The sequence below is a fragment of the Ursus maritimus genome, unplaced genomic scaffold (genome assembly GCF_017311325.1).
Source record: "Ursus maritimus isolate PB19 unplaced genomic scaffold, ASM1731132v1 scaffold_11, whole genome shotgun sequence".
Taxonomy (NCBI): domain Eukaryota; kingdom Metazoa; phylum Chordata; class Mammalia; order Carnivora; family Ursidae; genus Ursus; species Ursus maritimus.
The window spans coordinates 59,463,011-59,480,217 of NW_024423453.1; the positions used below are offsets into that span (position 1 = coordinate 59,463,011).

Here is a 17,207-nt window from a genome sequence, read left to right on the forward strand (position 1 = left end):
AATATATATATATATATATATATATATATATATATATATGCCCATACACAACTGAGACTTGTTCTACCACACTATCTTTACGTTTTATACCATTACATATACTTTATTGCATATGTACTTGATCCCCATTACTCCTTTTGATAATATTGTGAAATAGTATTGTAATCACTGTTTGGCAGACAAGAGTCCTACGTTCAGAGCGGTTAAGTGACTAACCTTGATGTAAGCTTTGCATGTAGCTCATCTTCTAAACAGAGTTGGGCCAACTCTACAGAGGCTGCGTCCCAGCAAATATTACAACTATGCTCATAATAGTAAAAACGAAGCTTCCTATTTTATTAATAATAAAAAACTGTCTCCTCTGTGAAAATGAGAGCACAAATGAGAGGTTTGACTTCAGCTCCTGATTTCAAACGGAATTATTCCCTCACGTGATCAGAATAAGATCCCCTGAAGGTCACCTGTTCTAAGTCCAGTCTTTGGTAACTATCTACTTTGCAAAGATGTCCTCCTCCCTTCCCAGCAGCTCAAGTTGAGTCCACAGCTGAGCCTATTCCTGCCTCCCAAGAATATCTAAATAAATCTTTCCCAAGCACCCCTTCCTTTTCACTGTTTCTGCAAAGGACGTGCACAGCTTATCTGGATCAGAATCACCTGGATACTTACTAACAGGTGATTTCTGGGTCCCACCATTGACCTGAATTGACCCAGCAGTGGGGCATTAGCTTTCTATATTACCCAGAAGGTTCATACTTAATCAATTAAATACTCAGGTCTTTTTCGCCAAAAAAGTCTTCAGCAAAATCTCCCTCGTCTTATACTAAAAACAACCGGTTCTTAAGTGGCTGATAAAAATGCTGAGTCAGATAGTGATTTGTGTTTAACACCTGATACCCCTCCTCCAGGGGCTCTATATATTAGGCTTATATTGCAACTGTGCACAATTATTCAGTCAAACAAGAATATACCTAACTATATTGTCATCCATTCTACATTTCCCTATGTTGTTCACAAGGGTATCACTTCAAATATTTTGTGGAAATTCTGAAATTAAGGCATCTACAGAATTCCCCAATAAACCAGGTAATGTAACCCAAATTATGAAGTACATGAAGTTAGTTTGGTACAATTCTTTATCCGGATGATTCAAAGTCTCTACTTCATTTAAAAATTTTAAATAACCAGGTTTTACTTTTCTGAAAGTCCTTTTAAATATGAGACAACATTAGGAAAAAGGATCAACTTTCACCATCCTAAATATTAGGATAAGGTATTAAACATTCTGTTTAACTTAAATTAGGCAGTTTGAGATATGGTACGCTGATAACCTAATCACATACACTTGGCAATAAGATGATTGGCATCTTTATTGGGAGATAGGGACGTAAAATTATTCCCTCAGGGTGAGGCATTTGGCTACACATTGGTCGATATCCTTTCCTGTATAATTTAGGTCTCACAGGCAGAAAAGGGTTGAAAAACAGAAATCAAGTGGTAAAAATCAGATCTGAGGGAGGCAATGAAGGTAGAGCATTGTTTTAAAAAAACCCAAATCCTCGGTCCTCCACATAGAAACAGCCCGGGAACAAGGTTGATATTATTAGCATGAGACCGGCGTTCTTCTAATTAGCTCAAGAGAAAGTGAATATTGGCTTTCCAGGTGAACCCCTCCGGTCCGGTGATATGTGCACATCACACCTGGGCCTTTCAGTTACAAATCCACCTCCTTAAGGAGCCGTGTGAAAAAGCAAGAAGAATCAATAAGAAAAAATCCTCCCAGCTATAAATCAGCCACGTGGAGCTGCTGCTGCGGCAGCGGTAGCCCTGACTTCCTGGTTTGCTTCCTGCAAGCCTTGTGGCTGGGGGCTCCGGGCAGTGGGTGTAAGAAAGGGAGGGGCAGCCAGGAGCCGCTCTGGGTCCGCGGGGAGTGGGGCGGCGGGCCGGGGGAATCCTGGAGGGCACGGGCGTTAAGGACAGAGTTACGGCCCATAATTAAAACAAAAGTTTGGGAATCTGGAAGCTTTCAGAGCTGAGCAGTGGGGCAAAGGCTAAGGACCAGACCTGGGGAAAGTGTAAGTTAGTTACAAGGTAACAGAGGATTGCGAAGAGGATTCTTGGGCACAGTGGTGAGAGAAGAGGGGGACTGCGGGCCGGGAAGGGGGTAGGTACACAGAGAGGAAGCTTAGAAGAGCGAGGCACACGGGTCGGTTGGAGCTCTGCGGAGGCCGGAGGGGGGGGGGCGGCGACGGGGCGCAGTCCGAGCCTGCCAGCCGCGGGGAGGGGGCGGAGAGAAGAGCCCGGGGGAAGGTAGAGCCAAGGGGAGTTCCGGATCTGGAGCTAGAAAGGGCAGGCAGCGGAGAGGGCGGCAGCCGAAGCGGTAGGGGTGGGGGAGGGAGGAGGTGGAGAGCCGGAGGAGGGGGAAGGAGGGAGGGGAGAGCTGTGGCGGCGGCTGCGCCGGGCTCTGTGTCTCTCGCCGCCGGAGGAAGATGAGGCTGAAGATTGGGTTCATCTTACGCAGTTTACTGGTGGTGGGAAGCTTCCTGGGGCTAGTAGTCCTCTGGTCTTCCCTGTCCCCGCGGCCGGACGACCCAAGCCCGCTGAGCAGGATGAGGGTGAGTGACCCGCCCGCCCCCTCCGGCGGCGGCGACCTGCAACTTGTTTTGTTTGCGCGCGCGCGTGGCGGGAGCAGGGGCGGCGGGGTCGGGGCGCGGCGTTGCGCCGCAGCTCCGCAGGTGGTGCTGGCGCAGCGCGGGCAGATCCGGGGCGCCGAGCCCCGAGCACCCGGTCCCGGCTACCAGCCACCGGCCCGCCCCCTCGCCGCCCCTTCCTCCCGCGCTCCCCCGCCCCGGGCTCCGCCGCCGCCGGCGGCCGCGCTCCACGCGGGGACTGCGGGGCGGAGCGGGAGAAGAGCTGGGACCGCGGCCGCCCAGCCCCCCTACTCCTCGGTGCGGGGACCGCCGCGATTGCGGCCGGGGGACGCGGGGTTGGTCCAGGCTGCGGCCTGTGGCGCGTGCAGGCCTGAAGGAGGCGAGATGCTGCCGCTACCATCACCGCCGTTCGGGACCAGGCCCCTCGGTGCAGCCTTCCCCTCCCGCCACCGCCCGTCCGGGGATGCTCTCAGCCCCGGGCTCCCCCAGCCCGCCTGCCTGCCCGGAGTGGGAGGGAGATGGCGCCCCGCCTCCGGCTCGTACGGAGAGCGCCGCCTTCCCCCCACTCCCCCCACCCCAGCTCCCGTGGCCGGGAGACCCGGTGCGATGTGCGGCCGAGGCCTCGCCCTGGACCGGCCCTTCCTCTCGCTTCCGCGGCCGGGGGACAGGCGGTTGGCCCGAGGTGGCTGAGGGGCATCCCCGCCCGGCTCGCGGGCCCCTCCACCGCAGTCCACACCGCGCCGGAGAAGTCCCTTCTGCCAGAGCCGCGTCGCCCGCCCGCCCGCCGGCTCCGGGCGGCTCTGTCCGGGGCATGTGGGGCCGGTTCCTTTTCCCGGGCTGTGGCAGGGCTGCTCGGGCCGGAAAACTAACTTGTGCCGGCGCCCCGCCGCTCGTCTTTGGCTGCCTGCTCGCCCAGCCGGACGCCGAGGGGCGCCGCGGCGCGGAGCTGCCGGCGGCTCCGCTGGGACGCATTTGTCTGCCGCCCAGGGCGCGAGTGTTAGCTTTGACACTCCCTTGCTTTTGAGGGTTTAGTCAGGCGCCTCGGAACGTTAGTTACCGTGAGCCGCGCCGGGAAGGGGCCGCGGCGACTGCGGCTTCGCTGACCCAGTTGGTTGGCTGCCTCCCGGCTTCTTCCCGCTCCCCGAAAATGAGCCGCTGCCCGCCTCTCCCTCCGCATGCCGGAGCCCGGGATAGCCCGCTGGGCCCGCTGCCCTGGGGGGTGAGGGAGGGCGTGAAGAGTTCAGGGCCACTGAGCGGCCCGGGGGCCGTGGGAGGAGTTATGCTCTGTAGTAAAGTACGTTTGGCAAGTATTATCTACACTGCGTCTGTGTGATCTCCTTTATTAACTTCCCTTAGCATAAACTTAGCATCAGGAAAATCAATGAGAAGGCTTCCTTTTAAGAATCCTAGGAAGAGATTTCCTTATCAGTTTCTGTCTATATGGTGAAATTAGATTTACTCTTACGTTTTAGTATTTGAAGTCTTGACTGAAGTGGAATCTCTCTATAAAATCTGGGGTGGATTCCTATCTAAGTCATCTAAGTTACTGATCATAAAAAGTACCAAGTTTTCCTTTTAGTGTGTTTGTGGTTTTAAGCCTCTCAGATCTCTTGGGCTGATGGTAACCTCTTTATGATTTTTGCTTTCAAAATGATGGACGAAGGATAACTGAATATTGCGATCAAGAGCTTTAAGTCACAGCTAGAAATGTTAAAACCCCATTTTCTGGGAGAGAAACTGAGGAAAGTCTGACAAAACTAGCCATATTCAGAATGTCCTGTAGTTCACATGACGAGTCTTTTAAAGAGCGGGTGAAACATCCGCACCAATGCTCATCTCTTTTGAAATACCTTATTAAAGTGGATATATAATAGTTACCCAGCCACAAGGCTAGTCATTCAGTAGCAGGTGGTGGTATCTTGATTTTTTTTTTTTTTTTGGTCCAACTTATTTGATAGTTTGTCATTGGGTCCACTGTGATTTCTGTCATTTGCCAAAGACAGAAGCTAGATTTTTAAGACTTTTAAATGTAATTAACACTGACAAGAATGCTTATGTATCAGGAAAACCAAAGCCTTTTATTAATTTTACAGGCAAATGTTACCTAAGCAATTTAAGGCATAGCTTATGAATCATTACGGGCATAAATAAGGGACTTTTGCCTCCTTTTATTAAAAACTCTCCTAAGAACTTCTGAGATCTGGCACTAGAAGAACATTTCCTTTAGGGAAGGTTCTGACCAGCACGCAGATCCTGACTCCTGAGTTTCCCTTCTGCCTTCTAGTTCTTTTCCTTTGATTATGATTGCGGACACCTCCCCCCACTGTGAGACACCTGCCTCTTCAATGCTGATCCACCTGTGGGCTTTTTTGGATTCCCCATAAATCTCTGTAAATGGCTTGAAATAGGCTAGAACAATCTACCAAATAAAGGTTCTGCCTCTCCTCTGGCAAGCTTGTACTTGGGGCTCCACCCTGTGCCACTGTTTGTCTTGTACTTCAGTGTCCCAGGAAATAAAGGCTGTAGCAACCTGGTCTTTTTCTTTTTCTTTTTTCTTTTTTTTTTTAAACCAGGACTACTTCTTTATATCTGCCCAGCTGTGGAGGTCACTTTTACAAAGCCCATTACCCATGGTCAAGATGAGAAACGCATTTCTTATCTCCTTCCTCATTCAGGGCCTTTTACTGTTTTTCTGAGGTAAATGATGTGAAAGATGGTCTTACCGTTCAAATTGTACTCTGTTGTATATGATGTGATTGACTCAACAAACATTTTTGAGTGCCTACTATGTATTAATGCTAGTTATTGAGGAAATACTCCTTACCACTAACCCTGGATCTTACAGCTTTGTGGGGGAAAAAGCACCCCACATTAATCAAAACTCCACAAATCTGCAAATAAGTTATGCTACATGCTGTGAAGAAAAGCCATAGGGGATAAGAAACAGGAATTTGGTCATAAAAGTCTTACCTGAAGAAATGACTTAGTGAGTTGAAATCTGAAGATTTGAATACAGGTAGTTGTTGATCTGGATGTGGGGGGAAGGCACTCCTGAGAGGGAGAAGTATGTGGAAAGGTCCTGAGGTAGGAGGTAGTATGGTGAACTGAGGAACTGGAAGAAGACCAATATAATTAGAACATGGAGAATGAGAGGTGGAGCGGGGTTGTAAACATAGTATGGGTCTTATAGGCCATGCTAGAGATGAGGTCTTTAGAGCAGCAGGAAACCGCTGAAGGATTTTTAGGTAGGGGAGACTTGATTAGATTTGTGTTTTGGAAGGATCATTCTGATTGCCTGCAGGAAGTAATTGATTTAGAGCAAGAGCAGAGAGTAGGAGTCCTGTTGGAGGTTATGATAGTTCAGGTGGGACCTGATGTTGCTTGGATGGGGAGGGTGACAGTGGAAGTGAAGAATTGATTCAAGAACTATTAAAGATGCAAAGATATCAGGACTAGTTGGTTGGATGTGGGAGTGGAGAAGGTGTCAGGAGATTTAGGATGATGGATTATTTGTCACATTGAAAATTCTGAAGACAAACATTCATACATTTTTATGTTCAATTTTATGGTTATGGGAAGGCTTTTTTAGGCTTTGTTCTCTGGATGTTTTCAGGTCAGCATTTATTAAGACCATCTGTTTAGTACTTGCGAAGTGCAGAAAGTTCCTTTAATTAAATAAATTATAGTATTTCCTAGACCATACATCCCAAGTTTTAGCCTTGAGTTTAAAATAGAACCATAAACTCCTGACAATGAAGGTTTGTAATGGAAATGTTGAGAGGTCTTCAATGGTTTTATTACGGCTAATCCAGGACTGATGAGAAGCTGCTGGTAAATGGACGATTCTTTGTATATGCAAATGCTGCCTTAGTCAAACCATTAATGCCACTTAGGTTTAGAGCATACAGAGCAGGGCTAATTCAGGAATCCATCCTAGGCAGAGAGGTTTTAAGTGATAAGCTAAGACCCATGGAAAGGAATATTGCTTAAATGAGGCTGAGTGACGGAATTGATTACCCTGTCACAGCCAAGTTCCACCTTACCAGACCCTTTTATCTCTGTGATGATTGATTGCACCCTGAAAGACTCCACCCTTGACCTTAAGACTTTTTTTTCAAATGGAAGCTCCATTGATATTAGGAATAGAGCTATCACTTAGCAAAAGTGTAGTGTCTTAAGTGGTCACTGTTGTCTTACTTCCCCAGTTGAAATATCTCCGGATTTGTTCTTGTTCTATTTTGCTGTCCTCCCTCACACCTGTAATGAAAAACTCCCAATTCTACGAACTCTGGGTGTTATAGACCTCCTGAAATGAATGCAGACTTCTATGTACATGTGCTCTTTTGGGGGGTGAGACTCAGAAGCTTTCTCATTTCACTGTAAACCACTGACTGAGTCCTTGGAAGGCAGGATTTAATGTTTCTTGGAGTCGCTCTTGGAGTATCTCCCCTATCCACGAGGATGCTGGAACCATTTATTCATGTCTCCCCCTTAGGTCCAGACACCCTAGAAATGCAGACATTCCTAAGAATTCTAAATCTGTAGATTTTGTGCAAGTGTTGCCCATCCAGTGGTCAAAGGTCAGGCATCAATCCTGTTACAACCCACACCTCTTTGCCTCCCTCCCAGGAAGACCCCATTGGAGAATACCAAGAATATCTCAAGTAAAAGCCCTTGCTATAAGGGATCTCATCCTCGTTGAAGAGATGCAGTACTCCCGTGGCCTGGGTTCCTCCCGTTCTTCCTTAATCCAGTAGCAATGTAAGGAAACAGTGAGAGCTGTCACAGCATGTTTTGTCAAGAGCCAAATCAGTAGGTGGAGAAGGTGGAGAAGAGCCATTCAGGGAGTGCACAATTACTCGTAAGGAAGCAATGAGAACTGTTAGGGTTGAATTTGGATAACTATTTTGTGATTGAGGCTGGCTGCATGGAATGGGAGAGAAGGTGTGGGCTGCAACAATTTGGTTTTAGTATAAACTGCGTTAGATCAGTCAATCTTCTATTGGAGAAGGAAGGAGGGAGAAAATAATGCAACGTGAATGAAAATCAGAATTCTGAGCGTGGACCATTTGTAAACAGAGTATTTGTAAATTCTAACTCCAGAGTTCTAAAAAAAGAGTTGGTCAGCAAGATTTGAGTGGGTCTTGAATGTAGGAAAATGATTGCGATGATCTGACTTCAACCTAGATCATTGTCTTTGTTCGTGTTTCGAGTTCTAATTTTCATTCCTGAAGAATGAATGTACAATCTGACAGGAGAAAAGTGGTTAAATTAAGAATTTACAATCTCTAGAATAAAATGGACGTAGCTTGAGTCTACTAAAGGAATGATTTTTATGGTTGGGTTTTGTACGGTGGAAGAGGGGAAAGGATGAGAGGGTGAAATATGCCTTAATGTGGACAGAATTCTTTGTAAGAATTGGGAGATATATTTTTATTAAAAGCATGAGTCATTTACTCAACAAGTGTCAAATATTTGAGTGTTTACTACATGCTATCCATGGCTCTAGGCATTGGAGATGCCCTACTGGACAGTGGAAGAGATTGAAAGAAAAAGTGTTGACATAATAAAGATGTTACTCAAGTCTCAACCTAGTAACTGCACAGTGGGTGTTGCGTCCATAATAATGGCAGTTTTCTTTTGATATATAAGGTTGGGCCTTTTTATGGTACCTCCCAACCTCCAGCCTTCTGTTTGCTCAAAATGTATGCAAGGCCCTGGGCTGGGCACTGAAGATGCAGAGATGGCAAGCACACAGACTCGGATCTCCTCTCGTAAGTGAGATGATCTGTGTGAATATGGAACGGTTGTAAAAAGGAGGGGTTTTTTGTTTTTGTGTTTTGTTTTAGATTTTATTTAATTACTTGAGGGACAGAGTGAGCGAGAGAGAGCATGAGCAGGGGCAGAGTGAGAAGCAGACTCCCTGCTGAGCAGGGCTCCATCCCAGGACCCTGGGATCATGACCTGAGCCAAAGGCAGACTCTTAACCCACTGAGCCACCCAGGCACATCTAAAAAGGAGGTTCTTGAACAGCTGTAGGAAGCGGAGGTTCAGAGGCAAGAGCATGACATTTGGCTAGACCTGGAGTGTCCGAGGGATTGGAGAGGGATGCAGGGAAGAACATTCTACAGTAAAAGAATATGGTGAAACCAGAAAAAAGACTTTTTTTTACTAGAGCAAAGTGATGGAAATTAAGATTGGGAAAGTAAGTTTGGGTCCCATTTTGAAGGGAATTAAACGGTAGGCCAAGGAACTGGGTTGGGGTTTTATTAAGTCAGCCCTTACGGAAGCTTTTTGGAAGCTTCTGGAGTAGAGTTGAGGGTGTGGTGACATCCATTCTTCATCAACTCTTGATTCACTAATTCACTCAAGTATCTCAAATATTTATTGAGTGTCTACTAAGTACCATCCATTGCTCTAGGCACTGGAATATTATAGAGGAGTAAATAATAATAGTAATGATAGCAGATAACCTACAATAGATAACATACCTTGCTCATTTGTGCCAGGTAAGAATTCTTTGTGTATTATGTTGTTTAATTGTACCAGCAACCCTCTAATGCACGTCTGATGTAATTGTCACTTTATAGATGAGACCATGGAGTCAGGTGAACTCTTTGCTGGAGATCATTTACTTAGTAAGTGGTAGAGCCAGATTCAGTCTCCTGTATTTGGACTTGAGCTATGCTCTGAGCAAGCACTGTAGATTTTAACAAGATAGACGTGCTCAAGTGGACTATGTTGAACGGGGGAATAGCGACAGTAGAGAGGTAATTTCAAACAGAAACACTGAAGACAGTACAGGATAACATGAAGGAGAAAGGGGCAGTGGGGACCTTGCAGGGAAGTTCAAGGGGGCGGTGGCTGAGCCGAGTCTCAAAGAGTGAGTATAAGGCTGTAATGCAGTTCTGAAGGAAAAACATTCCAGGCAGAGGGAACAGGAAGTGCAAAGCCCCTGAGTTGGAACGAGGCTTTAATGTTTGAGAAGTAGACGGCCAGTATGACTAGAGCATGGTGAGTTTGGAGGGAGTACAGTACTTGATAAGCTTGCAGATGTAAACGGGGCCCTGGGTTGGATGATAAAATTGCGTAGTCCTCTACGTATGGTCCAAGATAAACAAAATGAGTAAAGATATTTTTTTTGGTGACCTGTTGTTAGTGGTGAGGCAAGAACTATATTAGCTAAGTCCACTGGGTCCTGTGGGATCACAGAGAAGGCAGCATCTAGTCTGTAAGGCCTGGGTGCTGTCAGCTCTTTAGAAAGGGCATGTTGGAGGGACGAGTGTGTGAGGACAGAGGAAAGGTATGTGCAAAGGCATGAAAGATGACAGCAAATCCCGGGGACTGCATGGCTGGAAGATGGGATTGGGGAGTGGAAGAAGGGGAGAGAGAACCCTAGAAAGAGAGTCTGAACCCTGAAAGATTGAATACTGTGAATGGCCAGAGCTGGGCTATCAGGAATCCTCTGGAAACAGTGCAGGCTGGATTTCAGTGAGGAGAAAAATGTCTCTCTCCTAGGATGTGATAAGGCCTAAAAGCGAGGAGAGGGACCAAGACAATGAATATGAGGAGAGAGAGATTATGAAAGTAAAATCAGCTGGTTAGCTGGTAGGTGGAGGAACCCTCTGGATGGAACTGGAAAGGGAGTATGCTGATACCTTAGAAGGAACAGAACTGTCTAAAGCGGTAGTTCCCAAACTTCATTTGGCCTCACAATCACCTAGAGGGTGTGTGGAAACAAAGTACTCCAGCCTCATGCCTAGAATCTCTGATGTAGGTCTGACGTGGGGCACAGAATTTGCATTCGTACCTAGTTGCCGGGTTGCCCGTCCAGGGATCACACTTTGAGAAGTGCTGGTCTGGAGGGTGGGTAGATTTGAGGGCTGTCAAACAAAACATTGGTTTGGTTTGGGCATGTAGTATTTTTGGGGGGAGGGCGGCATGTAGTATTTTCTAGATAGTGTTTGCTGGGTAGTTGGAGCTCAGGACAGGATCCATACTGGATGTGAAGTGTGCACATCACTGGCAGGACTGTGAAGCTTGAGCACTGGATTGGTAAATGGAGAGACTTTGTGTGGATAGAGGAGAAAAATGTGGGTAGGAAAAAAGAAAGCTGGAAATGCCTTCTTTCAGGTACCGGGAGCGGGGAGAGATGAAAGAAGGCATAGGCAGGTGTAGAAGATTTAGAGAATATCGCCCTGTAGAAAACCTTGGCAAAGATAATTTAAGGGCAGGACCATCAGCAATGTTGAATATCGCAGCATTTGAGCAGGAATTGATCCCCACTAGGGATTTAGAAAGTGGCTGTAGAACCACGCTTACCTGCCTGCAAAACTAACCCGTGGTACCTGGGGCCAGGGAGGGGCTACGGTGGCATCTTCGCTGGCATCGCAGTAGATGTGATGACCCAGGGGAACCGGCTCGAAGAAAAAGAAGTTCAAGCGGTGAATAATCACCTTCACTAGATGGAAAATACTAAAAGAAGAGGAAGGGTTTTATTGGAGAACTTAACTATCAAAGGGGAACTTAACACATTTTGGATTCTATCTATTCTAGCTTAATTAGGTGCCTCTCTACACCCTCCCCTCCATGTCTGTATATAGACACATCTGTACATATATATATATATATAAAGCTAAGCCATAATCATGTGGTTGTAGTAATATATGCTTCATATGCTATACACATTATATTACAATTATAATGCATAGCAGGCATTTTCTGCGCTCTTTTCATCTGAAATCCAGTAACTTATAAGAAGCTGTAACCAGAACAACATTTTAAAGATCGATTATTTTATTTATTTATTTATTTATTTATTTATTTATTTATTTATTTATTTATGAGAACGAGAGAGAGCATGAGAGGGGAGAGGGTCAGAGAGAGAAGCAGACACCCTGCTGGGCAGGGAGCCCGATGTGGGACTTGATCCAGGGACTCCAGGATCACAATCTGAGCCGAAGGCAGTCGTTTAATCAACTGAGCCATCCAGGCGTCCCAGAACAACATTTTAATATTTGAGGTTGGAAAAGAAACTTTATCCACGGAATATTAGGCAGTTTTTAGTCTTTAACACGTTAACTTGCCTGATGAGTAATTACAGGGAGAAACAGAATAGCAAAATTGTCTGCTCAGCATTTCAGGTAATGTTGGTTTTTTACAGTGGGGTCCGCTTCATTCGAGCTCATTCAAGTTTCATTCAAGCTCAGTCCTGGGATCTTGCAAGCAATGCTGAGGCAACGGGAACAGCAGTTCTCCAGGGCTTAAGTCTGTTTTGGAGAGGGAAGGACTACCTTCCGATTGCTTCCTTTTGCTAAGCATCCTGAATATTTCAAAATGAGAAGTGTTCTCCTTTCTGCTCCATTATAAATTCCCTTCTGGGCTTGGTAGCATTTTAAAGCGTTACTCCTGAGAAACATTTAAACATGCCAACAGGGAGACCTGATTCAGTTCACTGACTATAGGAACTGGTACTCTGAAACTTGAGGGAAAAAATTAACTTTGCATTATCTAATTAGGTTTATAGAATTGCTGCAGAGCAGCCCGGTTTCCCAAATCTAGAAGGTACAATTAACTGCAGTATTATCTCAATACCAACTAGTCTGCTAATAGGCTTCCAAGCAAAGCAATTGGAATTTGTTATTACCAAGGATATTTTAAACTGGATGAATTAAAATTAAATCACATACTTTTGGGAGCAGTTCTGTATGAGAATAAAATAAATGACCTAATCATTTTTAATCTTTAATCTCTTATTGAGTCCCTGGGTTTAAGAATACATGGGCCTCAAGAGGTATGCTACTTTTCTTTAATAGTAAACTTAGATGCTTAATGATTATCTGGCTTAAACATAATTTTAGCATTTGTAGTTCTTTATAAAATATTTTACAATATGTGTTAGCACATCAGTATTGAAGTACTTTGAAAACTACTATGTACTCACTGGTAATGTGTACACCTTATAAGAAGAATTGGTGTTAAAGAGTAAAGAGCACTGGGTGTTCTGTACAGCTGATGAATCACTGAATTCTACCTCTGAAACTAATAATACACTGTTAATTGCATTTAAATAAAATAAAAATTCTTAAAAAAAAGAGTAAGTCTTAATAGACATTAACTGAGAAATTGCCAAAGCTTTTTTTTTTTTTAAATCACTTTTATGAGAAGGTGGGTGTGCCAGAATTTCTATTTTTTTGACCATCTGTAATTATCCTTTGACTCTTGATTTTCCTTTTAATAGAAACAACACACACACAGTGGTAAGATACTCTGATGTGAGCCAGGTTTGCAAATAGCTTTTACAACTGTGTGAATGGCTAACTCCTCCAGCTGGAACCCTTGATTTCAAACGAAGCCATTGAGGCCAGCTAGCTATTGCAGTGAGACTGGAGTCTCAGGTTCTCCATGTAGTATAAGAGACACTTTTGAACAGTTTCTTAGAATTTTAAGAATTAACACTTATTGAAGTAATCTCATATCAATATAATATCTTTATGCTTCTGAGAATTTCTTTTTTTAAATGCTCTAAAAAAGCTGAATAGAAAAAACATAGAATAAAGTACAATATACGTTATAAAAAATAGTCCTTAAGTCATGATATTTGAAGTGCTGTAGAGGTTCTTTATTTGTTAGCACTTCTGCATTTTAAGTAATTTTATTCTGTTGAACTTAAAGTAAATATTTCATATGCATTTTATTAACATCTGTTTTTGGAAAAATAGTTCCCTTAACACCCTTGGGAAAAAAACCCAGAAATGATCAGTATACTTAATTGAGTCATGTAGTTTGGTTTTGCCAGACTAGATCAAAGACAGGTACGATAGGTAAGAGAAAGATAAAGACGTTCAGATACAGAAAACTGTGAAGAAGGAGGATATGTCGATTCCATTTCTAGAGAGCTATGTAATTTATTAGTCAATTGTATAAACATTTCAAAAAGGACTCAGGAAAAATCTAATAGGGTTGTATCAATTAAATTTTTATTTGCTTGACTGTTAAATGCAGCTATGACAAGTACATATTTGTGTTGGGAGATATTTGCCTAGAAAAATTTGCCACACAATATATCATACCAGCTGGGATTTTTTTGTTAATAACAGCCCATGTACTGATGAAATCGAAGATTCACTTTATATAGCCATTTCCAAACTTGTCTTAAGATGTTTTCTAAAATAGTTGGCTCATTAGGTATAGGTTTCAATTAATCTTACTTGGGAGGACTTAAATCCAAAACTTTTCCCCCAGTATTTCCTCTGGCAATTGAATATTTTGCTATGCAATTCTTATTAGACAATTTAATCATTATGCTTCTTTTTTCTTTTTTTTTTTAAAGATTTTATTTATTTATTTGACAGACAGAGACAGCCAGCGAGAGAGGGAACACAAGCAGGGGGAGTGGGAGTGGAAGAAGCAGGCTCCTAGCAGAGGAGCCCGATGTGGGGCTCGATCCCAGAACGCCGGGATCACGCCCTGAGCCGAAGGCAGACGCTTAACGACTGCGCCACTCAGGCGCTCCTAATCATTATGCTTCTTAAAATTTAATCCGACAGGATTAGTCTTTTAATCTCTAATACAGTAAGGTGTCTTCCACGTAAGTCAGTATTTGTTACCTTTACAATCTGTTTGTAGGGTTTTACGTCTTTTCTTTTGAAAGAAAGCATTTAAAACCTCCTGTTCAAAAGTCTGCTAACTCTTGCCAGGGTGATTTAAAATGAATAAAAAAATCCATTAGATTTTTGGCAAATAAGCTCTCAATTATGGTACGGAATAAATGACTACAAAGTGCTTTTTAGAGTAATGGAATGGAAATGACTGAAATCTTACTACTTTGCACATGCAGATTTTTCTACTATTGTTGAGTGTTTAGTTGAAGCTAAAAGATCACTGTCAAAACTGGAAATTTTGATCATTTAAAATATATAATTACATCTTAACATTTAAGCAAAGGACTGGTGGAATGCAGAAATATAGGCATGTGGTTTCATTTACTGCTGCTCTCAGCGATGGTCTCAGAGGAAATTGGAAGTCCACTGTTTGTAAAAGAAGGTTGGAGGAGAGTGTTGCGTTGTGGTGGTCATTTAAAATAAATTTGCTTACAGATCCTGGTGGGTGGCAAAGAGAAAAATACTTCTAGCAAATAGTTTTCTGAAATTCTCTCTTCTAAAAATGTGCTAAATACGGTGATTTCTAAATGCCTTGGTATTTTAAAGAAATACATTTTCTGTATGAAATTAGGATAACTATTCCTTTTTTTTTTTTTTTGTAGTTAACATTTAGGCTGCAAACCATGGCACACATAACTTCTATTTTAAAATAAATGTAGTGTACATGTGATCACAGTTGCTAACTGAAAATTTTGAAGAGTGCTATCAAACCTGCAAAGGTAATAGAGCCCCAAACCACACCTCTTCCCAGGTCCTGCTCTTTTCTTAGCTTAAGAAAAGAACTGGCATCTAAAGTATGGGTCAAAATATGTCTGTACTACATGGGTATTCTCAGATTTTTTTTTTTCAGCGTCCTCTTGGAAGTCGGAGGAAGGTTTTAATTAACTGGGCTTCATTTCACTTTCCGTGTTGCCGTGGCAGGAAGAGTGCCAGCTACTTTTACCCGAGCAGCCCATACCTGTAACTAACCTAAAGAAAATCTCAGCCAGAGAGTCTAATAAATAGTTTCACCGTGGAACAATCATGTTTCATAAGAGGCAGGTATCATCCTTGACCTCTGCTCCATTAACTGGTAACACCAAGAGAAAAGTAAATGTTAAAATCGCTATTATACGTTGGCAAAAATCACTTCCTGAAGATAAAGTGAACGGCTTGAAACATGTCCTCATTTGCATCTACTTCTCTAGCTTAAATAACAGGTGCTTGTGTTTAAAAGCAAGTATGTTTTGTGCAACGATTTATGACTCAGAAGGGCTGATGAAATGAAGAAAGAGTAAAAGGAAATCGTAAGTGGAAATTAAGGAATAGATTTCTAGTATAAAATATCAGATACTTAAGGTACCAGTAAAAGCAATATATATATTCAGTATTGTTTTTTAACGAATCGTGATAACTTTCCTACTATTTTCAAATCTTCATGAAAATAACAAATCTATTTTTTTTTCTCCCTTGGGACGTAGGATTCCTTTTGATTGTGAGACATTTGTTGAGCAGTTGGTCAGTTTCTTTGGGTCCCAGTGGGTGCTAAATGTGAGAATGATTCCTTTGAGGTCAGAAAGGTCAGCCCTGTATTTTATTGACCTCAGGGTAGCTGGAAAAACCCAGCCTGCTATCTGGGCACGCAGTGCGTTGCCTCCGGAATGATGAAGCCAGCAGCTCACTCCTAATTTTCGTGTTTTCTGAATATACCCCATTCTTTTTCATTAAAGACAACTAAACCTTCACAGTCCTTTATCATACCTGTAACTCTTGCAGTGAGTCAGCACCAATGAAAAAAAAATTTTTTCATTTCTAAAATAGAGATAAAAGAAACTTTTTAAAAGAACTTTGTGCTTTCTCTGTAATCTCTCTACACCCCTACCCACAACTCCTCTTACACGTCTCTCTTTAACAAAATGCTCTAAGAAGGTGTCACATCCTGTGAATACTGACTAGGAATGGAAGAAAAATGAGAGTTTTGGTTTTGTTGCAGGAGACTGCTTTCTGTCGGAGACTGCAGATTTTCCTTGGTCGGCATGGGCTTAATTTAAAATTGCCTCCCATATGCAGTGATGAAAATCAAATCAAACTTAAAATATTCTGTGGAGCATTTTTCTGATAATGTTTTTGGGGAAAAAAGATCTAGCACAGTGATGTTGAGATTTTGAAATGCTACTGTTGCGAAAGTTGAAGTTTCAATCTCCTTTCCATTCCTTCCATCTCTCATCAGGTGACTATAGACACTGGTCCATTTGTCAGAGTTGAAGTGGTTAAAAAAAAAAAAATCAGAAAATATACAGTGCCTTATTTAGTCAGGTTCCTGATTTATTTCTAGTGCCTTCCATTTAGATCTAGATTTGATTTGTTTGTTTCCTAAATTCATGGGCCAGCACTGATACTCATAGTTGTACGCTTGGGATATCCAAAATAAAACATCTAAAGTCATTTGTGATAGATGATTGACACTCAAAAAAGTAGAACAGTAAACCTAACCCAAACTGTCATGCTTTAGCTGGTTTGTGGTGAAGCAGAAACATGAGAAATTTGTTGTGTTTGGGTCTGCTCATCATCACGTGGAAATCACCTCTGCCTTGCCCAAGGACGACGTAGATGGGGTGAATTCTCCTCGCCGTTCTGTGGAAGCGTGTAGCGCTGTGCCTGCCTTCATTACATACGTTTAAAGAGTGAATGGTACACTTAGTGATCCCTGGAATCTTGAAAGGACAATGTCTCTTACATGTTAATTTATTGCTAGGAGTGAAGATGAATGAGTCTCAAAAAGAAGAATGGAAAAATTCCTTTAGGGGAGGGGAAGCTAATATCCTCTAGGATTTGGATTACTACAGTTTCTTCACTGAGGGAACTCCTCGATCTTTCAAGAATACAGGTACTACAGTTCAGTCTTCCTGTCTCTGGC

General features: G+C 43.2%; 1 protein-coding gene and 1 long non-coding RNA gene across 7 annotated transcripts in view; one reads left to right on the top strand and one right to left on the bottom strand.

Moving 5' to 3' along the window:
• The window catches only part of LOC103675918, a 31,074-nt gene extending 24,002 nt beyond the window's left edge, over positions 1 to 7,072 (bottom strand). For 2 of the 3 annotated variants that reach the window (XR_005833922.1, XR_005833921.1), the window contains exon 1: positions 2,515 to 2,617. This is a non-coding gene — a long non-coding RNA (uncharacterized LOC103675918). Of the gene's footprint in view, positions 1 to 2,514; positions 2,618 to 3,705 lie in introns of those variants that run through there. The other variant, XR_005833923.1, reaches the window with a different exon arrangement.
• GALNT7 (polypeptide N-acetylgalactosaminyltransferase 7) overlaps positions 1,199 to 17,207 on the top strand; it is a 140,425-nt gene continuing 124,416 nt past the window's right edge. Inside the window, exon 1 of one of the 4 annotated variants that reach the window (XM_040626439.1) lies at positions 1,199 to 2,612. In XM_040626439.1, coding sequence (XP_040482373.1) covers positions 2,487 to 2,612 — 126 coding nt within the window. In that variant the 5' untranslated portion in view covers positions 1,199 to 2,486. The remainder of the gene's footprint in view (positions 2,613 to 17,207) is intronic. The other 3 variants (XM_040626438.1, XM_040626437.1, XM_040626436.1) reach the window with 3 other exon arrangements.